This window comes from Artibeus jamaicensis, unplaced genomic scaffold (genome assembly GCF_021234435.1).
Source record: "Artibeus jamaicensis isolate MK-2021 breed Jamaican fruit bat unplaced genomic scaffold, CSHL_Jam_final scaffold_537, whole genome shotgun sequence".
Lineage (NCBI taxonomy): Eukaryota > Metazoa > Chordata > Mammalia > Chiroptera > Phyllostomidae > Artibeus > Artibeus jamaicensis.
This window is the reverse complement of record NW_026522047.1, coordinates 19959947-19984398: the sequence shown is the minus strand read 5'-3', so window position 1 is coordinate 19984398 and position 24452 is coordinate 19959947. Positions and strand designations below refer to the sequence as shown.

At 54.6% G+C, this 24452-nt stretch overlaps 2 protein-coding genes across 6 annotated transcripts in view; one reads left to right on the top strand and one right to left on the bottom strand.

Moving 5' to 3' along the window:
* LRBA (LPS responsive beige-like anchor protein) overlaps positions 1-9434 on the top strand; it is a 526673-nt gene extending 517239 nt beyond the window's left edge. The window contains exons 54-57 of the mRNA XM_037141420.2: positions 748-849; positions 3449-3645; positions 6746-6897; positions 8375-9434. Of these exons, the coding sequence (XP_036997315.2) occupies positions 748-849; positions 3449-3645; positions 6746-6897; positions 8375-8465 (542 nt within the window). The 3' untranslated portion in view covers positions 8466-9434. The remainder of the gene's footprint in view (positions 1-747; positions 850-3448; positions 3646-6745; positions 6898-8374) is intronic.
* A 13-nt stretch (positions 9435-9447) lies between these two features.
* The window catches only part of DCLK2 (doublecortin like kinase 2), a 137935-nt gene continuing 122930 nt past the window's right edge, over positions 9448-24452 (bottom strand). For 3 of the 5 annotated variants that reach the window (XR_008390245.1, XR_008390243.1, XR_008390244.1), the window contains 5 exons: positions 23512-23608; positions 22507-22587; positions 21245-21361; positions 14877-16324; positions 9448-13752 (listed from right to left, as the gene is read on the bottom strand). Coding sequence is in view for 1 of the 5 variants with exons in the window: in XM_053658214.1 (XP_053514189.1) it covers positions 16097-16324; positions 21245-21361; positions 22507-22587; positions 23512-23608 (523 nt within the window). In the remaining 4 variants the exon portion in view is untranslated. Of the gene's footprint in view, positions 13753-14175; positions 16325-18334; positions 18418-21244; positions 21362-22506; positions 22588-23511; positions 23609-24452 lie in introns of those variants that run through there. The other 2 variants (XR_008390246.1, XM_053658214.1) reach the window with 2 other exon arrangements.

Genomic DNA, 24452 nt, shown 5'->3' with positions numbered 1-24452 from the left:
ACAGTCCCACGTGGGTTTCCTCTCAGCCAATCAGGTTCCTCTTTGGTGTGGGCCGAGGTGCAGGATGGCCCTGCCACCTGTGGAGGGCGCTGCAATGGTGCCCCTCCCCTGGGCGGTCCTCACAGGCCTCTGCACCCCACCCCTGACTTTCAAGCACTGTCAGCAGAATAACACGTGAGGGTTTTTTTCCCCTTGTTCTTTGACCGAATCGTAGACGAATACACTCTCTGGGATTTACGTATCAGGAAAGCACATAAGCTCAGTGAGGGTAATAGATGTTTCCGAGAGGACCTGCTTTGAGTCATCATGAACCCTCGCTCAGACTGTCTTCACTGTGGCCCACGAGGGGTGGGGTGAGGAGGACCAGGCCACGGCTGCTCTTTGAAATGCGAATCAAGCCTTGGTCTGACTTTTAGAGTCATCCCTACATAAATATCCCAGCAAGGGCTTGTTTTGGGAAAGTATGTGAGGCATTTTATAATGCACATTTCTGATTTACTGTACACCAAGGTTTCAACCATTGCTTGATAATTAATGATTAAGAAATTAACAAACGTGGTTTTCAAACTATGACATGTTGTTTGGCTCTTGTTCTAAAACAGGGTTTTTGGACAAATTCCCAAATTATAAGTGAGAGATTTAGACACGGGAACTAGGACAAGTTGCTGGTTATTTAATGTGAGTAGAGGAGGTAAACCCTGCACGAACTGGAGTTAATCTGTCCTTTCTGTGTGCTTTTTCCCGAAGGTGGGACCACCACGCCTCGGGCCATTCTGACAGGCCACGACTACGAGATCACCTGTGCGGCCGTCTGTGCCGAGCTGGGCCTGGTGTTAAGCGGTTCTACAGGTAAGTCTGCGGCACTTCCGTAAAACGAGTGCACTGTTTGGGTTCTGTTCTGGGGCGGCACCAGCCACATTCAGTCACTCCCTGTTCACTCACGACCAGTAGCCACTGCCCTGGACAGCACCGGTGGTTCTGCTTTGCAGCGCTACGCTCAGGAGGGAGGCGGCGGCAAGGAGCACTCCGTACACTTGCTCGCTCCCCTGGACCAGGCTGGGCCGGCTCCCACCTCGCACCGGAGCGGAGAGTCCTGACCTGTCTGTCCTAACTGCCACGTCTCCGGCCGAGGCAGGAGCCAGGATGGCACTGGGCGTGGAGGGGAAGCTGCTTCAGCTGGTCTGCCGGACGTGTCCCAGTAGGATCGTCACGTATTTAGGTCAGAGACACTAGGCAGGCTTTCCCAGAGCACACACAGCAAATGGGGATCTGACCAGGGACGACTGGGTCCGCTCCTTTGGTTATTCCGGTGTCACGGTGTGTGCATTCCCCTGTCCCTGTCCCCAGCCGATGTCTGAATACATGGAAGACTACTGTCATCTCACACGTGTTAGGCTTATCTCGTGGGGAATCATAGTATCTGAGTTACTTTATCTGCATTTTGAACTGTAATACTCGAGGTAACAAGACTTATTAAATGTTCAAAGGGTTGTACTTAAAAAATTTAGGTAGTCAAAACAAGGGAATAGTATAATAGAAAAATTCTCTACTAACTGTAATTTTCGCCTTCCTACACCCAGCAAGCTCATACACGCTGAGCAAGCATGAGCTCTGGACTGTGTGCGATACCAGTTAGAGGTGGAGAGTGAACCGGTTGTGTTGCCAGCGGCCCTCGCTCGCACGCACGCGGGCCCCCAAACGTGACTGCGAAGTGAGTCTAATAATCCACAGAGAAGTTCACAATTGGTCCACGGCCTTTGAAAATGTTTGTCGACACACATAGATACAGACACGTGCATATATATAGATATGAAAAATAGTAAAGCTCATTTTTACTTAGTGCAACATCAAATGTTAGAAACCCCGAGAACTCGAGTGCTCCTCCCTCCCTGACCAGCGGCCACACTCCTGCGGATCTCCCTCCAAATGCGTGTCTTCTGGCCTCGCAAGGACACGGGCTGTCCCCTGGGGTCCCCTGAGTGGAGAGGGTTCAGCTGGTGTCACTCCTTCCAGGACGTCCTTCTCGTTACAAGCACTGTCCTCATTCAGTCAGGAAGCTCAGCTTCGCCACCCTCCTCTGGCCACAGAGCCACACAGCCTCACCCCCAACTTCTCTACGACCCCATCGTGTGCCCTGTGAGCCTCACTGCCCGGGGTGTCTCGCTGCATGTCCCTGCTGCGGTTCCTTCTGTGGTGGCCGGCCCCTCCGAAGATGAGCCGTGACTGTGAGATGTCACCAGGTGTGTCTCCGGAGACCGGGAGGCCAGGCAGCGATCTGCTATGAACGAACCAAGAAGCACTCACAGTGACCACTGCCGGACTCCTGGACAGGCTCCGAGCAGTGTTGCTCCTGGTCGGCCACCGGCCACGACACACGGCGGTTACGCACACATCCGTCTGAAGAGCGGCCACTAAGCATGGGCTGCACGCAGTTCCGGTGGTGACGAAGATGTGAGCTGTGGTGGGAAGGACTGGTGTCATTTAAACAGTGACACCTGACAGACACGTGCTGCACGAAGCCCAGGCTGCTTTAGGTTTGGGACCTAAAAACGTCATCTGTTCCGTCGGTGGTCAAGAAACTGCGGAGGGCCTTCTTTCAGAAGGGCATGCTCTTAGCAGTTCTGTGGGGACCCGGTGGGGGCACCAGGGGCCACAAGGGACACAGCCTGGAGGGCAGTCAGGCAGTATTCCAGTCACCCCCTCTTGTCCGACCTGGACACCTCGCACGACCCGCTCGCCACACAGGCCGTGTGGGTTACCGGCTCCTCCATTTTGCACGCAGCACACACTCGACAGACATGTGCAGCTCTGATACATGTGGGCTCTTCCCCAGTCTCCCTCCCGCATCTCAGCAGGGGTCCACCTGGGGAGCCAGGAGCCTCATATGCTGCTCTGTGCTGTGGGTGGGTGGGTGGGGGAAGTGGACTGAATTGCCAAGAAGTGGCAAAGGATCCCTGAGTGATTTCATCTGGGGGGGGACTGTGAGAAGGTGACATCGAGGACCTTCTCATGGCAGAGTAGTGAGCAGGGTGGGGGCACGTGGAGGCCTCCCGAAGCCACCCTGTGAGTTGTCCCCACATAGGCCCAGGACCCCCAGCGAGTCAGAGTGGGCCTGACAGCACCCCAGCCTTCCTGGAAGCTCCTCTTGGATTTGACGTTCTGTTCCCTTCTGAAACTCTAGTTTTTAATCATCTCTTGGCATAACTACTTCCATTGACTAACTTCCTACCTCTTAAGGGGAAATGAACTTGAATCATGTAAGACTCATCTTCTCCTCTCCCAAGTGAAAGGGGAGGGCCGGCCAGCACGCAGGGGAGAAGTTGCAGCATGACTTTCTCTCACAGTGACGGGGTTCTGTTACGCTCTTTGTTCAGTGCTCATGACCCACATCACGTTTGTGTTCCCATGTAAAAAATGAATTTTGCTTTTGTTTCTCCTCTCTCTTCAGAAGGACCATGTCTCGTACATTCCATGAATGGAGACTTGTTAAGGACTTTGGAGGGTCCTGAAAACTGCCTGAAACCCAAACTCATTCAGGCTTCAAGAGAAGGTCACTGCGTCATCTTCTACGAAACTGGTTTCTTCTGTACCTTCAGCGTCAACGGGAAGCTCCAAGCCACCGTGGAAATAGATGATAATATAAGGGTGAGTGCCTTTACCTCCAAGTGAGGGGGCAGAGGGTCCTTAAAGAAACCTCTGTGGAGTCGCTGAGATTCTTTTCCATGCCAAAAGAGAGAAATCAGGTGGCTGTCAGACACGGCTCGTGTGCCCCCCAGAGCCCAGTGTGTCCAGCAGGGCCGGTGGCACTGCTCAGCTGGGACCTCCGGGGCCGGGGCCGCCGGGAAGCCCACCGTGAGCCCTCAGCAGGAGAGGCTGCTCAAGATCACGCAAAGCTGTTCTGGGCGGCTTCCAGGGGCACGACTCGTTTTTTTGTTTCTGAAGTTAACTGCACATCGTTTTCTGATTATGAAACCTAAACTAATGCAGTAGAGGACACTGCGACTGTCTCCTCTCTCTAGGCTGAGGGTGGGAGTGGGAGGGGTTAAGACTATTCAGGATTAGCATCAAGTTTCAGGCTTGACTTCTCTGTGGATGAGAAGACCCAAACTTGCCCAGGTAAGAGAGTCGGGCTTCACATTCAGTATGAATCAGGCCGCTTTTCCGTTTTGCTGTGCAAGGAACGGTGGTGCTGGTGGCCCCCCTGGGCTGCGTAAGCACTGGGCTGAAGCACGGGGTGAGGGCTGCCCTTCGGGGAGCTGTTTCCCAGGCCCCCCTTGGTGGGGGCTCTGCTGGGAGCTCGGCGTGCTGGACCCACAAGCGGGCAGGGTCACTGAGGCCTCTGCCCTCTGAGGGCGGCTTCCAGCAGCCTGGGTGTTTTAGCGCTGGCTGTTCCGGACCCTCGGTGACTCAGATGATGAAAGTTCCCCCAGGTCTAGTCCAGTCACCCCCTTCTCTGAGGTGAAACCAGGGCCGGAACAAAATCCCTAAGTGTCGATGACGTGATGCTCAGAGGCCCTGGCTGCTTCCTCTCCCGGGAGCCGTTCTGCACTGCAGGGCCCACCCTCCCCTCAGGCGCCCAGAGACACCAGGCTCGGCTGGTTTCTCCCTTCCTCCCGTAACACTTCATTTAAACCAACTACACATCGGAGGGCTTTCCTTTCCTCTTTAGAATAATAATGTTGATCATCTGTCACTTTGAGTTGCGATTATATTGTCAGCTGCGCTAATAAATCTGCAAAATAATTTGAACTCCCTCGCCGGCTCAAACAATTTCTGTGGCATGCCAGTGCCACGGGCCGGGGACGTGCCGAGGCCGCAGTCGGAAGCCGGCTGTAGTCTGTGCGTGCACGCGGTGTCCCCCGTCCCACCGCTGTTTTCCCTCTAATGTTTCCCACCGGGTTGTAGGCTCAAACGATCCATTGCCTTTCCCCCAACACCCTTGTACTTGTCACACTAACTAGGACGTGGCGGCCTGTGTGATTAGTGAGCTTGCCTGGCAGGGAGAGGATGGAGAAGGGAATGAGGGGAGATGGGAGCAGAGGCCCCAGACTGCAGGGCCCACTGCCGGGAGCCTTCCTTACTGTGCGTCCTGACGAGGCCGCCCCACAGCACTGGGGCGTCAGAGGGAGCGGGGACCGCGGCTCCGAGGGCATCTGGAAGTCGCTCGTCTCAGCCCACCCGTCCAGCGCCGCCATCCATGTCTCTGGGAGTGAGGTTTGGCTGGAGGAGGGGATGCTGTTCTGGAAATGATGCCCTGGCTCCTGCCTTCGGGAGGATTTGACAGGTCCTTCGGGAGAAAGGCCGAGAAAATGCTTTTCCACCTTGGCAGGCATCTGCCCTATTCAGATGTTTTGGAGGCTGATAAAAGTCCAGGTTTAACGTAATTCCAAACAGAACTAGGGTTAGAGTATACTGAAACACAGAGGTAAAGATTAATGGTTTTAATTTGTTTTAATATAGCACTTACCCAGTAAAAAGCCTGAAGTATAAAGCTCAAGTGAACCATAACCAGAAGGTCAATGGATTTTCATCAGCTGAATTTTATAAGTGTAGCAAATAATTATCAGTCCCAGTCATCCTTGCCATTCCCAGACACCCCTTAGAGATCGCCATTTGTCAAATGGAGGGCCGACGAGGCGATGGATTGGAAACCTGTTTACGTTTAGTTTAGATTCAGGGAATCCTCACACGCAACTATCTTCCACACATGGGTTTTTATTTCTTAGATTTGTGTGTGCGTATTCTTGACAATAAGTTACATTTAAGCAACCACTAAAAAAAAGTTGGCATTTATGTGACTTGAATGGCTATGAGACAATCTTTACTTCTCTATGACTTAAAAAAGTTTGTCACAAGGTAGATGGAAGACTTACGGCAACCATACTAAAACTCTTGGAAGTGTAAGTACATTTATCAGAAGTTAGACTTATTTTTTGGCTTGCTAGCAGTCTGTGTTCCCACAGTGGACGTAAGATCACAGATGTTTGCTGTAGCTTTTCCAAGTCCCACGTCCCCTCGCTGAACCAGGAAAAGCTACGGAGGGGAAGGCTGTTGCGGTCGGCTCATGGGGCAGGGGGTGGGCACACGGTCTCGGTAAGGGGCAAATGGGGACTGTTTGGCTCCACGGGCTCTGTTCTGTCACAAGTGTGTGGGAGTCGCTGTCAGTGAGCGGGGTGGCTCTGTTCCAGGAACCTTATATACAGACACTGAAATCTAGAATTTATATAATTTTTGCTGTCATGAAGTATCTTTTTCAAACATTAAAAAAATGTAGGAGAAGTCATAAAGACAGGCACTGGTCTGCCACTGGCCCATTTTACAGGACTGAAGAACAAGTCCCTTGCCTGCCCTGTGGCCGGCGGTCAGTCCTAGGCTAGAAGAATGTGCCTGACCTGGGGAGCCCGTACCCAGGAAGGCGGGGCTCTCTGGCTGCAGGACTCCTGCAGGCCTAGCGAAGGTGCCAGTGCTGTGCCCGCAGCCCGGAGGGACAGCAGCCGGGGTACAAAGTGCTCACCTGTCCCCAGGACAGCTGTGGGGGTGCTGGGAGGCCCCAGCCTACAACACACAGCCTAACTCTGGGTTTGAAAGAAAGGCAAAATGTCCCATGACTCCTCATTTCCTAAACACTCAGGAGCACCCCTGCCCCCACCTACACTGCAGCAGCTGCTCGAGTAGAAGTCCTCAAACTTGGTCGAAGCTTCCCGAGAGCCCCCTCTCACCAGGCCGTCACTCTGTCTCCCCGCAGGCCATGCAGCTGAGCCGGGACGGGCAGTACCTGCTCACCGGAGGGGACGGCGGCGTGGCCGTGGTCTGGCAGGTGTCCGGCCTCAAGCAGCTCTTCGCCTACCCAGGCTGCGATGCTGGGATCCGGGCCATGGCCCTGTCCTACGACCAGAGGTATGTGGGACTGGTGGGCCACGGAGGGTGGTGACACGAACCACAGAGGGGAAGTGAGGGTCACCTGTGCAGCCAGGGCGCCAGGAATGCTGGGGTTTCCAGGACACTTGTTGCCAAGTTGGTTTTTTTCTCTGAAGGCCTGGCTGCCGCGGACAAAGGCCGAGTTCCCCCGGGTTAGACAAGACGGGGGTGACAAGGGCTCCAGGGACGTTGCCACTAAGCTCTTTGTATTTCTTAACGTGCCTGTTTCTTAATGACATTTTAAGCACTGAAATAGAATGCCTGCATCCCTGTTCGTGGGATTGCACTGAGAGATCGGGCTCATTTCCCAAAAGCTCCCGAGTGGTAAATTTGGGGTGGTCATTTTTATCTGGTGCCTCAGTTCCTCTTGATATATATATATATATAGTCCCTCATTTTTTTGTGTGGTAGCAAAATTTACCATTGAAGCCATTTGTTGGGCTACAGTCCAGTGGCATTAAGGACACTCAGAGGCTCCAGAGCCGTCCCCACCGTGTCTGCATGGAGAACGCTGGTGCAGCTTCTCCACGACCGAGCTTCCTGTGGATGCCCAGTGTCACGGCCTGCCATCCGAGGTTCTGACACCAGTGCAGCCACCCAGCCGTCCTTCCCAGACTGTCCGTAGGGACTGTCCCTCTCCGCCCTTTCTCCCGCGGCCTGTTTGTGTCCTCAGGGCTAACAAGTCTCCTGTGGACAGGATGTCCTGCGTGCTTGTGGTCAGGATTTTTACCCATTCGGCCAGCATCTGCCTTTTGACTGGGGTATTTAGTCTGTTCACACGGACAGTCATGACTGACTGTTGCCATTTGACTGTGTATTTGCTTTCTGTGTCTCAGAGCTTCTGTGTGGGGACACATTTCAGTTCCTAGCTTTGGTCTGAGGTGTGAGGAAGGGTACTGACAGCACCACTGAGCACTCACAGCCAGAGACCGGCTAGGAGAACAGGCTGTGGCCTGAGTGGCTCCGAGAGCCCCCTCTGCCCATACCGGTCACCCCAGTGAGTCATTGTACGGTGAGGACTGGGCCCTGCTCAGGGCGCAAGGGACTGAACTGAGCTCCCAACAGACCCCGCCAGCTCGTGGTGAACACAGCCCTCCTGACTCCCTGCACGTCAGTGACGCCCCCCACCAGCAGTGACTGAGACTGGACCCCGTTCCTTGGACTCTGAAGCCTAACGCGGCGGCAGCTCCCCAGCCCAGCCCACCAGGTTTCACTGACTCACCCTGCACACAGGGGCCGCAGTTGCACAGAAAGGCAGCCGCGGCTGGGTTCCTTGCCCGACAGGACAGCAGGGGCTGCAGCCACCAAGAGCCACACCTTCACTCGCACACATGGCGCTCTGACCCGCGCCTTCCATGTTCACTGCACAGACCCGGGGAGCACAGTTGGTTCTTCAGTAACAGATGCCTGGAGAAAGACAGGTGCATAAGCCCCGCCCTCTCTCCGCCTCCCCCAGGTGCATCATCTCCGGCATGGCCTCAGGAAGCATCGTGGTGTTCTACAACGACTTCAACCGCTGGCACCACGAGTACCAGACCCGCTACTGATGGCGACGCCGGGCAGCGGCCGCCTCCACAGGGGGTGCCCTGGGCACCCTTCTCTTAGAGATAGCTCTCACCTCTGAATGTAACTTAAATTTGCTCTCAGAAGCAAGATATTTTTTAAAGTTAATTGCTATTTTTGTAGACTTTGCTTGACTTTGGGGGGGAGGTATATAGCAAAGCAGAAAACTGGCTGCTGGGCTCTGTAGTTTTAAAAAAATCTCTATTTTTAGTCATAATGAGAAATCTATTTTCACCAATTATGGAAATATACAGTGGAGTGAGTAAAACCACTTCTTCTAGCTATGTTATGAAAAACACTTCCCACTCATCTGTAATCTTGTGAGATAAGTGACTTTAATCACTGGGAAGTGGGTTCTAATCCCGGGACGGGGATTTGATGCTGTACTTGGGTCCCGTGTTTTTCCAAACAATTGTGCTTCTTAAGCACTGAACTTTCTGGGGTTTAAATAGTAATGTTTAAATTATGATAAATGTAATTTAAAACATCTCAGTGAATTATTTCTATCTCTTCTTCTTCAAGCATGTTTTAGACCTAGAGAATTACCGTTTGAGGGAAGCCATTTTATTGTGTGGGTAACATGAAAGAGCTACAATGTTACAGCGAGTGTGAAGTATTGACAGTGTTCTGACCTGTCCTCGTTACAGTGCAGCAGAATGAAATGATGGAAATGGCCCTGGGCTCACGGCACGCATTTTCCTTTACGTTGCAAGTACCAAAAAGCTCGCCCCGATGTCTGCCCCCGCCCCGGGGCCTGCGGACAGAGGCTGCCGTAAGCAACACCTGTTTTCCCTTCCGTGTTATTAAATTAGCTTCCCTGCCCTTTCAATTAGCAATTTGTACTGAGAAACAATGTTATTTTGCTGTTGTGTAATTCTACTTTTCTAGTAGATGGCTGTGTGGATTTCGTGAAAAATATTTGAGAAAAGGTCTGTATCGCATAAATAAAATTCTTTGTATGTTGTGAACCTGGGCATCCCTCCCGTGTCTCTGGCGGCTTCCGTGGCAGCCGCTTCTGCGTGTCTGCCTCTCGGCGCTTCCCTGAAAACACAGGGTGGAGAGAACAGCTCCGTTTGACAGAAAACTTAATTATTCACAAAAAAATCATCCAACTCTAAGTCACAGTTTGAACCACCACCAAGAGGAGAGAGACCTTGACTAAAAACCCTTGGTGGGTGGGGGTGGGGTGGGAACAGGACTCCTCGGCCCCACCCGCTTTTTCAGGCCCTGCAGAGGGGAACTCTGAGCGTCTGTCTCCCAAAGGATCAACAAGGAACTTTGCATCCTGAGTCTTCTAAAACCCGCCCTGGCTTTGTAACCCATTAAAGGAAAACAAGAGATGGTAAAGGACATCTTAGAAGAGGAGCTGCCCTGTCACTGGTAAATTAGCCAGATATCCCCCTAATGTAACCCTTAACATCCCCTGGATTTTAACCTGTGGTCTTGTACTTTGGAAGTTTAGGGAAAATGGGAGAAAAAATTAGGAATACCTAAGTCACATGCTGGGCACATGATACTTTATCCCATAGTACAAGCCTAAAGCAACTACCTCTGTTGCCTTTATATTGCTTTTAAAAATCAGAACTATAGAAAATTAACAGAATTTTCAGGTAACAAATGTAGCTAGCATCAACAAGAGCTTCCTAATGATAGAATCTAATGTAGTACCGTGTTTGGTAGGGTTTACTCAACATTCATTCAATTTTAACTTTGTTCTTAAAAAAAAAAAACCACATTTTTAATAAGCATAAGCATAAGCCAATCAGGAAAAACCACCTCAGGCAGGGGATGCGGCGGCGCACGGCCTCCAGGCAGTAACACCTCCCTCCCTGGCGGTACTCACTCTTTCTGAAACTCTGCCCGTCGAGTCCTTGAGGCCCTGGAATGCAGGGCAGCGGGAGGGCTTGGACAACAGAAGGTGGATGTCGGACGAGCACAGCAGCACAGATGGTGGACGGGTCACTCAGAGGGGAGCATCTCAGTCCCGAAGTGCAGCAGACCCACGGACAAACATTCTCATACAGTAACGCAATACACAGGAACCCCTGAGGCCCTGGGGTAACATCACACTTCAACTCTTGCTGAGCTTACAGGATGAGATTTGAGGCATCCGTGTGGGACCTGCAGCCCTGGGCTGCCCTTCCCGTTCAGCTCCAAGAGCAGAGCTGAAGGGCCAAAGCCTGACCACACATACCTGGTGCTGTGTCCTCCCACCTCTCTGTCAGGGGGCCGGTGAGACTGCAGAGGTCATCTGGGTCAAGTTCACAGAAGGGGGCCAGGGAACCCATGCACGCTGCACCCTTTCAGCAAATGCAGGTGAATTAAAACAGATGATGTAATGGATCTACCAAGACGGGAATGTGAGGGGAGAGACTCTCACTAGGTGCCATCAGTACATTTTACTGGCTGTGGTCACCATTTCAAGTGAGAGCCACGCAGCTCATGGACCTGGCTTGGTCCTTCCTGCTGCGTCACCGCTAAAGAGCACAGCAGACCGACAATATGGCTCCCTCTGCGACAAGCAGCAGCTGGAAGGGTCGTGGAGTAGCCACGGGCCTCATAGCCCCATGTCACCACAGAACATCACGTTGGGCCAGAGCATGTTCACAAGCACAGAACAGAGGGCACACCACTTAATCTCAACACCTGTGCAACCCAGGCGTATCAGCACACACGCTGGTGCCTCCACGTGGCTACGCCCACCTGCCCCACTGAGGAGGGAGAGTGACCAGCCCCATGAGCCGTGTCCCTTGTGGCACCAAGTGGAAGGACGCTCATTCCTCCTGAAGGGGTCACGTTATCACTGCAGGGAAGCTGGGACGTTTCCAACCGTCCACCCGAAAAGGAAGGGCGAGGCCGTCAACAGCAAATCGATAAAATTAAATAAAATAGTTTTCTATTACAGATGATCAGGAGAAACATCTTTCGGATTCCCTTAGACTAGAAAAGTGTAGCCCATGATGCATTTCTCGGGTCCCCCAAAGTCACAAGATCACCATTTAAAAAGCTCCAGGCCACTATTAGTGACACTGACACATCACTGCCAGCCCTGGCTGCTGTGAACCGGAAATGCAGATGGCTCACACCAAGGGACGTCGCATTTGTCTCTCTAATGAAACTCGGAGCGCCCTGGGAAGCTGTCTTCCCGAGACGGCCGGGTGCTCCGCAAGGGCAGGAGGCAATCTACAGATGTACCCGTGAAGAAGGCTGAGGCTGCAGCAGCCAGAGATGAGAATTATTTTTCTGTCTTTCAGGAATATTTTTCTTGCCAAAACCAAGATCTGCAGGGAGCTGGGAAGGCTGCTATTGCCTCAGACCTGGCAGGAAGCAGCTGGCCGCTCTGCAGCTTCGAACTCATCACAGACAGGTGCCCAGTGCTCATGACTCACCTGGCCGAGCCAGCAGGCTGGACCCACCCTGACCACACCGGAGGCCTGAGGAGCGCAGCTCAGCCCCGAGTGAGAGGAATTATTTTTGGGAAGGGGTGTGCCAGCTGCAGAGGACCACTGCCTTACCAAACACACCGCTTTCTTCCCTGCAGCCATTCAGTGGTGACAACTCCCCTGCTAACTGCCTTGGAGTTTGGGGCCACAGGTTCAACCTTCAGGCGGCCCCTTCAGACCCCCCGGACAAGGCTAACCACAGTCATCCACACAGGTCTCCCTCTGGAGAGACCCCTTATTCTCCCCAGCTGTTAGCATCTTAGCCCCTCAATTCTCTACCACTTTGCCGGGTGTGTTCCCCGCCCCGTCCCACCTCTACCCTACAGGAAAAACAATCCCTCTGAAGCACCTGGAGGGGCAGCCCAGCCCGCAGGACAGCTGCCCTGGGAGCGTGGAGGGCCGGCCCCAGCTCCAGCCAGTCCAAGTGTCGCATTTAATGAAGGGGGATATGAGCATCTTCCTCTCGGGGCCTGTGGTGCGGCTCAAAGGAGGCAGGATGCAATACTCCGCACGCTGATGTTTGTGGTGCTGATGAGTCGGCATCCAGGCATTTCCAAGAACCAGGTGGTCACTCCTTTGCAAAGCAGCTCACTCCATCACCAGACCAGCAGACTGACTGCCCTGCGATCAGACTTCCTCCGATGCCACACTCACACCCGACCCTGTGGGACTCCTACCTACTGACCTCGGGCCGCCCTCCAGAGCCACTAAGTGAAGTCTGCGCCCCTGCTACGGAGCAGGTCTTCTGCAGCCACACACACCTAGCGGATGTGCCTCTGGTCTCCCCTAACACCTTTCCAGCCAGCCCTTGGTCACCAGCGCTCTGAACCCCTGGCCACCCAGCTGCCCCCTGGGGGTGGCTGTGTGGCCAGCACTGCACACCTGGAGGTCCCAGAACACAGCTCATACCCAGGAAGGCCGCGTCACACTGCCACAGTCTGCACACGCCCCTCACAGTGCGGCCTAGGACGGTGCCGACGTGTATACCACTCTGTCGGCATCTAAGGAAACAGCGACCACTGAACCCTCCGCGTCCGGCACGGCCCACGGGCACAGCCCACACTCAGACACCAGGTGCTTCGTCTGCACAAGTGTTGGAATCATTCCATCCACTCCACACTTAAACCAGCAGAGCAGCCTGCTCCCCATGTCACTGTTCACGTCAGGGGCACGAACCACACAGCAGTGAGGACAGAGAGGCGGCCAAGGCCTCTCTGAAGAGCCACAGCACAGCCAGGGGCGGCCATCGGGGCGTGAATGAGCCTCACCCACCCCGACATGTGCCTTCAGCGTGAACACACACCCGTTTCAAAGACTTAGTTCGGAAAACGTACCATATCCCAGGGGTGGTTAAATGTTGATGACAAGCTGAAATAATGCTTTGGAATGTATTTAGATATATCGCGTTAAATAAAACATGATACTGTTACTCTCCCCTGTTCCTCTCTCAACTTTTTGTGATCTGGCACCAGAAAACGGCGAACTGCGTAGCTTACTTTCTCCCCCCGTGGGCCGGCCAGCTGCCCTAGCCGCCTCTCTCCAACTCGGTGCTGTGTCCGTCCGCAGCCGTCCTGCCAACATGGCCGGGCTGCTTCCCTCCTGCCTCCCACACCACACGGCGACCCACGGAAATACTCCGGGAAGGGTCTGCTGAACACTTTTAATTCACATGTTCCGCACATTCCCACGTCACAGCGGCCCCCACGAAGAGACACATGCTCACAGGCTCCTGGCTCAACTGCTGGGCCTCGAGACGGCTCCGGCAGGTCACTGCTTGTCTTTTCTACCCCTTTCCCAAGGTCAATCAAGGTCTTTAGATGCTGATCACCTGCTCAAGGAAAGAAACAGACATAAGACAAGCACACGGCAGCCTCACGATGCAGAAGCAGAGGGCCCAGCATTAAGTATCTGTATTTGATGTGCATACGGAAGGGGGGAGAGCAATACATGATCACCAAGTGCATGGGCGGGCGGACTGTCCCTATCCAGGTGACCTGGATTTGCCCCTAGCTGACCGGGGCCTCCACACAGCACAGGCTCTGGCGCTGGGGCTTCAAGAGCATCACAGCGCTGTCTCCTGCCAACTCTGTGGCCTGGGTCACATCCCCTAACTTCTCACTCGGTCAGCTCTGCTCACTCCACATGGTGCTCTCGGTATCTGTGGGGTGCAGGTTGTTCCCTAAGAACTGCCCCGGGCCCCGCCCCACCTGGTTTGTGTGACTTCCTTTCTCTAGTCCACGCCCACCCCCACCTGGTCCCAGGCCATCCAACTGTGGCATGGAGGGTGGGAGCAGGTGCCAGAAAGAAGGTGCTCCTTCATCCTGTCACCGCTGACTGCCCACTTCCTTAAGTTTTTAGCAAATGTCTTTGGACCTCGCACGGTGGAAAGGACAGCGTCAGGTTTCAGGTTTCTGGCCAGTGCCGGAGGCCTTGTTCCATCACCATTTTCATTCTCCTGCCCCCCACCTTCACATTGTCTTCCCCTCCATCAACAAAGGCATTTCCACTGGAAGCTGAAAAACCTGGCTCTCTGGGCGCTCAAGGAGGAGGGAGATGAGCAGATGGTTCCTGGGCAGCCCACCACAGCTTAGCTGAAACTGCCTTGCTCCAGAAGCTGCGGCGGCTGCAGCTGTGGACCAGGGAGCCCACCTGTGTCTGCAGCCGGCCTGCAGATGCAGGGTCAGCACCAGCCCAGAGAAAAGTCATCCACTATCATCTCATTTGCACAGAAGTTTAAGTACGAGATCCAGGGCCACACTGACGGCTTCGAGCCCTGGGGTTGTTCAGCCTTCAGGAATCGGGGACAGGTGAGCAAGCAGACGTCACAAGGGAACAGGAAAAAAGGCCAAAACTCCCAAAAGCAGAGACAGAAGACCACACAATCTCAGCAGGGCGCGGGTGGGGGGCGGTGCACCACCGGGTAGAGGCAGACACAGACAAGGGGACACCTACCCCAGCTCCTGCCGTGGCTGCTGTAAGATCCGTCGCATGTCCACGACCCCTGTCCAGCTCTGCGGCATGTGTAGCTGCACCTGTAATCGAATAGCCTCCAAGAAGACACTCCCCAAGCACCATTCTCTCCTCCCCCAGCAGCCCCCAGGACTTGTCAAACATCCCGGCACCTGGGCCCATGACCACGCACCCTTCGAAAAAGGAGACAGAAACCTCTGCCCACCCGACTCCTTTTTCTCAATAAGAGTTTATTGCAGGTCGGGTACACATGTGGGGAAAAAATCTAACAGTGCAAAGGAACTACAGGGCCCGCCGGTTTAGAAGGCGAGCAGGTAGGACAAACACTACTATGTACAGTCATTAAAAAGAGCAGAGTGGTGGAAAACAGGGAAAACTGCCAGCAGCCTTCCGAAGGGTGATACGGAGGGGTCTGCGGAGCACCTTCGCCCAGGGCCTCTGCTGCTGCGGTCTCCCAGGCTGCGGTGTCCGCGGCCCCGGAGAGAAGCGCTGCGGACGCCCGGGCCATCCTGCTCCGCTAGAGCTGATGCCGCTGACGCCGCCTGCGCCGGCCGTTTCAGGAAAAAGGCCCAGGTGACGGCTTCGTCAGCATTCTTAATTCACATGTGGGAGAGTTGGGAGGAAACACACGATGTCTGGGGGAGAAAGTGCCCTCCCTCCCCTGCGGTCCGTGCACAAACAGATGCCCTGTGCTGTCTGCAGTGAGCCCAGCACCCGGGGCCGCGTGGCAGTGCCCGGAAGCCCTTAGCAGACCCTGGGTGGGATCAGTGCGGAGGCCGGATTGTCTCTCCACGTCGTTTCTCCCGGTGGAAAGCCAGTCCTCCAACCCCGTCCACCAAGGAAGATGCCACGTCACCTTTCACAGGACACCCGCCGAGGGGCAGATGCAGTTCAAAGTTCTTTGTAAGAAAAAGGGAGCGCTCCGAGTTTCTTTAAATAAGGGAGAGGTCTTGGCTCATCTGAAGTGTTTCTAGAAAAATGCATTAAATCCTGGAAAAAAGTTGCACATTCTCCTGGTGCCACTGTAAAATGTCTGTTGAACCGAAAGTAAGATAATTGAAAACAAGCCGCTCTGAACACCTGTCACCAAGGCTGAGGCTGCATGTGACACCCTGGGAACTGGAGGGCGCAGCCCAGGCCGTGAACCGGGTCGTGTGGCGGCCTGAGGACCGGCCGTCCAGGCTCTGGCCTGCCTGCCAGCATCAGTCACGGTGGCGGCGCCAGGTCCCTGCCCGCTCACAGCCCGTGGCAGCGGGAGGGCAGGGGGGCGTGGGAGACTGCGGCGGGGCAGGAGCCGGGGCTGCCGGCCCTGGCACCAGGGGCTCCTCAGCACAGGGAGGAACTGGACAGGAGGGCTCCACCAAGGGTCGGCCGCTGTCCTGACAGGGTTTGCTGCCGAAGATCTGCCCCTCCTTATCTAGAGCCGTGTTCTGCGGAGAGAGCAGCAGAGACAACGCGTCAGCCCGGTGGCCGGGGCCCAGCTACCCCAACGGAGCGCACCACGGAGCATGCACGGGGCTCAGAAACAGAAGAGGAGAAATAACCACTGGCCTCTCTTCCAGCAGGGGCCTCAGGGCGAGGCGAGCTGCGAGGACCCACCCCTGCCCAGGTCGCCCGGCCTCTGCCCCTGGCTCGGCGGCTCCGGCCCTGGACCGCAGCCCCAGGCGACTCTGTTCGAGCTCTGAGCTGTGCCTGAGTCCTGAGTGCTTCCTGCCAGACCCAGCCCTTGAGCCCCAAGAATCCTGTTCAACAAGCAAACCATGCTAGGGTTTTGAAGAACTTTCTTAGAACAGCTCTCCATCACAGATGGGAAGGCTACGCCTGTGTCACAGAAGTGTCAGTAGGTGACCCTGTGGCAGCCCACATGGCTGCATCATCCACAGAAGCCTGGGCGCCCAGTGTGGCAGCGTCATCCACTTCAGACCCTCCGCCATCCCCTCTTCTGGGCCTTGACCCACCCCCAACGCTTTCTGTCTGCTCAACCCGCCAACCAGGAGGAAACTGCCTCCCCTTCCAACCCTACGCTGGGAGGGGCCGCTGTTCTCCTCTTCTGACTCCTTTCAAATTTTTCTGGATTGTTCGGTGAGACCCACCAGCTCTCAGACACCTTTAGCCAAAAGGCACAACCTGTCAGGAGGCACTTTGCACTATCACTACCCTCTGGGGACAGGGAGTGGCCAGCGATTCTTCAGTGCTCTGAAAACATGAACAAGTCAAGAAAATCGGAAAAGCCACAGGGCTTTCTAAGACAGACATGGATGGCTGCCTCCGGGGCACTTGGTGTCCACAGTCAAACGGGGGCTCCCTAGGGCCCGTCCCAGCTCCAGGGGAGCGTGCGGTCATTTCCAAGAACACGGTCCATGAGCCGGAGCAGAGCCAACCGTGACAGGCCTCTACACCTCCGAGTATGAGAGGAGCGGGGCCACCCTTTGTGAGAGCACTGAACGTGCAGAGGCGGCCTTGTTTTTTCTACCACGAATTTCTCCGGGTAGAAGAAACCACCAGTTATTTCTCCTTTTCTCTTCCTGTGGGGAGAAGGCGTGTGCAGCAGAACAAAGCATCGCAGTGCAGTTAGTACGTACCATCGCCTTGGCCCTACTCAGGGGGAGCAAATGCAGGCGGCGGGAGAGGCGGGAGAGGCGGGAGAGAGGGGGAGAGAAGCAGGGACAGAAACTAGACTTACTTGAAACAGAAGCAACACAATCAAAACAGTTTTGTCTCTCTTAAATGAAGCCCGAATCATTCCCGGATTTCCCCCCCAAGGAAGCGCAATCCCCCTGGAGTAGGAAAGCACACCATTTGCATGTATGGATTCTCACGTCAAGATTCAAGGGGCACCAGGTTTCTCATCCTTCCCTTTTCTGCCACAAGATGGCGCTGTCTAGTTCCCGAGGCTGGGAGGAGCCTGCGGGGACAGACCAAACCTGCTCTGCAAACTGCCGGTCCTTTCCTCTGCAGAAGGGCAAGTCCCAGAAACCCAAGCGCAATCCAAAACCACCGTGGGGCTGTCGGAAACCTAAATTTTACCCAACAGAATTCTCCTCTCTTATCCCGAAGGCCAGCTCGCTCTACACTGGCTTACTGATAAAAACGCATCTTTGGAAATGTACTCAGAGAGAAAACAGCAGCCTTCACAGAGGCACCGGTCCTATGCTGTCACTCACAAAGAGATGCTTTTTCACCTAAGTGAAAAACAGCAGCTACCCAGAGGTCTACTGGAGCCCTCTTTCCGAGCACTCGCCAGCTCTTAACCTGCGAGGGAAGGCAGTGCAGCAAGCTGAGAGGGTTTTCCAGCAGTGTGCTTGGCTGGCCGAACAGGATGTCAGTAGGCGCCGGAGACCCACCCGCACTGGTAAGAAGGTCCTAGCCGGATGCTGGTGTCAGAAGCCTGAGGCACGCATGCAGATCTGAGGGGGACAGAGCACCGGCGTGCTGAATACCAGAATTCTGCTTCAGGGGTCCCCAGAGTCTCGGCTGGGTAAAGAGTGAAACTCAGAAGTCTCCCTCAAACTGCCACATCGAACTGTCAAATGAAACGCAGAGGACAGCATCAGCTTTACTCTCTCTCACTGGGAGGTGCAGTTGCTACCCTTTCATTTCCCTCCCTGGAGCCTCAGGCGCCGACCTTGGCGGGCTAAGGCGGCGAAGTGACGGGACAGCAAGGTTCCTTCAGTCGGTCACCCCACAGTTGTCTGAGGACCCGCCTCAAACCCTGATGCACTATTTCCACTACTAGTAGCACCTGTAGGAACCTATGTTCACCTCACACACTCCAGTTATGAGAACACGGACAGGGGCTCAGCACAAGTAACGCCCCCCTTTCTTTATTACACAATCTTTTACTACAATACCATAAGCATGTAATTCTGTAACACAACAATATCACACTCAAGCACACATGACATTTTAGCTGAACTGTTCAAATTAATGCTATATATTATTGCACCCACATTATTACCCCACCAACCACACTCCAGTGGGTGTTACTTCTGCTGGACCCAGATGTGCCAGGGAGACTCATCTGTGATTACTGTGTACACACAGATAGTTAGAACTGTTCCCAAGGGCAGGACACACAGACACACAACCACAGGGAAGAGGGGGAGGGTAATGACACAGAAGCATGGCCAGCTGCCCCCACACCACTGTGCCCCGGGTCAGGTCCTCGGGCGGGGGAGGGTTAGCATGATGTCCCTGCAGGAGCCTCCTCACCCCTGCCTTTGGGGACAAGCCAAAATTCGCAGGCCGGCTTTTCGGCCGTGGAGAATGAGGACCCCCAGAGACGAGCGTCCCCATCTCCCCCGCAGGTACGGGATGCTGAGGTGTGACTCAGCAATTCCTCCGAGCCAACAGCCTGCAGAGCTGTGCACGGAACCTGGGGCTAGCCGGAGCCCTGCCGACATGCTTAACATGACAACCTGAACATACATGTGAACACACAGCGTTTACCATCACCGCTGGAATGACAAACAACAGGCTCTTCATTCATGGAAACATCTAGCTAAAGCTTAGGAGCTTGACCCCTGACTGGGGACCTCCACCGACAAATGGGAGAAGGCCATCTGTCAACCACGAGAGGCAGTTCTGTCTGAGGGGGTGTGAATGGCACTGTCGAGAGCACAGGCTGCACTGGACCAGGAGGTAGAAGGGCGGGACCTCACCAGGCCACCAGCCTCAGGCCAGCCCTAAGTCGACAGATGTCCCAGGCAACGAGGGTGAAGCTCTCTCATCAGCCCTGAGCACAGCTCTGGGAGACTATGAAACTTAATATACAGTATTCAAGACTGACTCTCACTAATCACTCTTCCTCAGGCTTTTCATTACAGGTCACGTGTGCCAGTTTATAACGCATTTCTAAATTTCCCCAGGAACTGCCTAACCCCAGGGCACATGGCCGGACTGTCCACGCCTTACTCTGTCCATCGGGGGGCAAATCCCCTGCAACTGGGCTCAGTGGGGACAGCTCTTTTCAAAGTGTCTCACCAAGCTGTGCTTCTGAGTCAGCTGGACTTGCTCAGGCTTTCGGCAGAGCGCTGCTAAAACGCCAGGAAAACCACAACTGTAGAGGCCTTCTCGTATTTTGGCACCCCCACCAAAAGTCCCAAAATGTGTCAAAAGATCCTGTTTGCAGGTGCTCTGGAGCAGGGGCAGGGAGGAGTCGGGGAGGTGCAGGGACACAGCGTCCCCGGGGACGGAGGAGAACGGCAGGCCCGTGGAGGCTAAGAAGGTGGTGGACTCTCAACAGATTTCACAGGCCCAAGGGGGGGGGGTGTCCCTCCACCCTCTATCCGGTGTTCTTAGGTTCCTAGGCTGTAAAGAAGCATGAGGACAAGCAACCGCTTCCCGTCTAGCTGTTAGGAAACGAATGGAACCTTTCCGGAAGGTGAGAAGCCAGTGGCGAGAACAATGGAGCTGTGGACCCAGCTCGTCACAACAAGCCCGTCAGGCCACCAGGTGGCTGTGGGCGCTGCTGGGACCCAGTGCCATCAGCAGTGGCCAAGAGGCCAACGACTCGGCCAGCCGACTCCTAGGCAGCCTGATCTGGAAGACGGCCGCCGACTCACCAGCCTGCCCCTGAGCTGTGTGCAGTGTGGGCAGAGCAGCGACCAGGGCCGAGGTGGGCCGGGCTCCGGCAGGTGTCGAGATGCTCAGGGCCGACTCGAGTTCGGCAAGGGCTCCGGTCCGGGCAGCTCTGTTGGGCGTCCTGACCCCAAATCTGGCTCAATACTTTTTGTGCTGCCCTCAGTTTCCTTTTGCTGAACTTACTTGAATGTCACCCTGCTTACTTTAATGTGTTGGGCACGTGGATCGAGGTAAGCTGCCTCGGAAGCATTTTGGGAGAAGGAAGGTCTGAGAAATTATGGCACAATCACTGCTACTGACTTTTCATAACACTTCTCATACCAACGCTGGAAAAACTAATCTTTTTACATCATCCTGTGCTTTCAAAAGCCACAAAACACTGATTTTTAAAATGGCCTTTGTTTAACGGGCTGCTCCTTATTCCAAACTCTAAAGAGTAATTCACACCTCCAAGAGTCTACTTTGGAAGCCCCAAGTAGGCAGGGAGCCCCTCCGCAGGAGAGGGGGCAGAGCAGGCCCCTCGGTGCCTGGGACCGAGGTCCGGCCTCACCAGCACCTGTGCAGCTCCCCACCCGGGCCCGAGGCCTGGGCGTCAGCCGGGTGGGGGCGCTGCCCATGCCAAGCCAATCTGCAGTGGAAAGGGGGGCAAGGGAGGCGCCAGCGTCCACGTGGGGGAAGCTCTTGGCTCTGTCCTTGAAAAGCTCCCATGCCAGCGGAGCAGCCAGGCCACACACAGCCGCTCTGCAGAGGCAGGGCGGCGCACTTACCACGATGACGGAGACCCCGGTGGTGGTGCTGTTGTGTTTGGGCAGCGCGTTGGTGAAGTGCTGCTTCAGTTTCCCTGTGACTTCGGCCTGCATGTTGTTCTCCTGGGAGGCGTCGTCCTGCGGCAGAGGACAGGCACGGAGGTACTGATGTCCACGCTGCCTGGTCTCTTCCTCGGCGGACACACACCACCCGCCACCACCGCCGCCTCCTCCTACCGGGCCCACCTTAGCCACGAGGTTGGGGGAACCCATCGCAGAGGACCCCTGTTGTCCAGCAGCCCCAGGCCCTCTGAAAGACCCGACCCCTTCCCCCGGCTCCTTAGGTCCAGGGCTCAGGTCTCTGGTGGCACAGGGGGCACGTTCTTCAGAATTCTGAGACCCTCCCTGCACAGCACGAATGCTATATAATTTAGTACACCAAAATTAATGAGTAGTTTATTGTTTTAATCAAGAATTCAGTCCGGCGTTAGTCTCTATTATTCATAAAATATAGTGGCATCTCGGCCACTTGCTCCAAGGGCCATGTGTCTCAGCAGAAGCCAGAGAGTCTGGACCCAGATGTCAGGACCTGGGGGACAGTGAAGGCGGCAGAGGAGCAGAGGGGGGCCCCAAGTGGGCACGAGCCCTCGGTGGGGTCAATGAACCTCACGCTCCTGGAGCGTCCGGGAACGAGGGACGTGCAGACTTTCCCGAGGTCCCTGTTACGGGGCCGTCTGCCCTAAACCCAGAGGTGCCCTCCAAGCCCAAGGGGACTCTAGCCAGCAGGACACCTCTGTGCCCTGCACTGGCCTGTGTCTCACCCTCCCACCCACGCCAGGAGGTCTCTTGCAGCCGACCCCTTCATGTGCCATGAAGACAGAGGGATCAGGGTCTGAAACAAGCCCATCTCAGGCAAAGTCCTAAAAACCCTCAGGCCCCAGAACTACAGAAGGCAAAAGCTGAAAGCCTCCTCAGCCAGCATTCCTGCCAAACCCTCAGGCCCCAGAACTACAGAAGGCAAAAGCTGAAAGCCTCCTTAGCCAGCATTCCTGCCACCCCCTGCATTCTGCAGTGGGAGGAACTGAGGCCCAGAAAGGGTGAGCCACTCGCCCAGGTCTGAATACTCAGGAACCAGGTGCCAACTGCTCCCCCCCACCCCCGAGAGCTACCTTCACACTGCTCACTCGCTAGCGAAGGCAGACCTCCCACGGGCCCTGGGACGTGTGCGGAACTTGGCCTGTGCAAACTCACGGCCACGGAACAAGCGGAACGTGGGTACTTACGGACACCCAGGGGTGACTCAGGATGTCTCCCGCGGTGCAGCGAGCTTCAACGTTGACCTGAAGCATCTGACTGATTAATTCCTGGAAGGGAGAGAGAAGACCAGAGAGGAGACAAAGGGGGTGATTTCTGCATAAACACAGAAATCTGAGTCTGCACCAAGTACTCTGCACCCCAGCTGCTCAGTCATCTGAACCGAAAAGCTGCCATTACCAGCACTCCTGGTGCACAAGGTGACTGCAGGCACAGGGGCCTCACTGCACAGCCCGCAGAGCGGGGAGGCTCTCTCCTGAGGCCACGTTCAACCAAGACGCTGTCCCCTAAGGGTTCCGCCCACGAGCAGCGTTCCACGAGCAAACACGACAGTGCCACTCCTGTTGGCGAGTCAGTACGTCTCACCAGTCCCTTCGCCCATTCCGATGGGCGTCTAATACTGTATTTTGCTGTGTATGATGCACACTTTTTTGCCCAAATTTTTGAGGGGAAAATAACGATGCACAGTATACAGGGATAGTACTAATTCCACATCTATATATGTTTTTCATTCTTTTATTTATGCTTATGCATTAAAAGTGTAACTCTGGAAAGCCATAACGATATCTGTAGGCAAAACAATACCCTGGACCAGAATCATCAGTGTTGTCTCTAAATATAAATAAATAAAAACTTGAAGCAAGAAATTAAATCGGAAGATGTTTTTCCTGAAAGTTTGGGCCCAAAACGTGGATGCACACTATACATGGGAGCGTGTTATACCCGGCAAACTGTGGTACGTATTTCTTGAGTAAACAAGTGTTAGGGCTCAAAGGGGGATAACGAGGTGAACTGGAGAAACAGCCTGTCCAGCTTTCAGAATTTGATTGAGTTTCAGAGACTCTACGAGGGAATGAACTTGAAGAAGGACCACTGTGTGAAGGCGAGGCAGACCCAGAGCTCCAGACCGAGAGCCCCACGTGCAGTGAGGATCCCCGGACGCAATTACCCACAGAAACATGCCTGGATGGTACCTTTGCCGAGTCTGTGATGTTATCCCAATAGGGGGCTGGAAACTCCAGCTTCCCAGCCAAGATCTGGTCAAAGAGATCTTCCTGAAGATTGTTCTCACTGTGAGGGACAAAGAAATGGAGAAAGAGCCAAAGTCACCACAGAGTTTGTCAACAAAATGTTCACGGGAAGAGGGGGACAGGAGTCCAGTCTCTGGCTGGGGTATTTCCTATCCCCACTGAATTTGTGGTGACGTATTTTTCCTCTTGGACACGAACTCAAGGACATGTCCATGGGTCTGGGAATCAGACAGGGAGACAGAGCAGGCTGACCCACGAAGACTCGAGAAAGGTGCTAAGTGTTTCGGAGCTTCAGCTTCGGGGATGGAGGAGGCCCGGAGGGTGTGCTGGTGACGGTCACACAGCGACCCTGTGGATGTGCCAACGTCACTGACCTGCACACTTAAGTGGTGGGAAGGATACATTTTGTATTATGCATGTTTTGCCTCAATAAAAAAGACAAAGAAAGACAGGATCCGCAAATCATAGAAATCTCATTTCAGAAAAGACTCTCCGCCCTCAATTAATCCCTCGAGGCAACAGAGTGGAAAAGCGGCTCATCTGAGTCAGATCTCCCTGCCCTTCCTCTGGCCCGTTTTCCAACCAAACAGCTGAAGACAGGGAAGCAGCCAACACAGGAAAAGGCCACGTTGGAGTTCAGAGTCTGGATAGAACAGTCGTGACGTGATTCACTCCCCACTGGAACCTGACTCGTGGTTAAGCTCGGTCTGAGAGAGACAGCCCACCCAAGGATGTCGGCCAGAATTGCACTGGTTGAGACAAACGCTCCTCGAGGCCCCCAGGTGGGTGTCTGTCCCCAACCTGTGCCCACCTGTCCCACACTCAAAGAGACACTTGCACACGGCTGGTGTGTAACGAACACATGACGACGTGACTTGTAACAC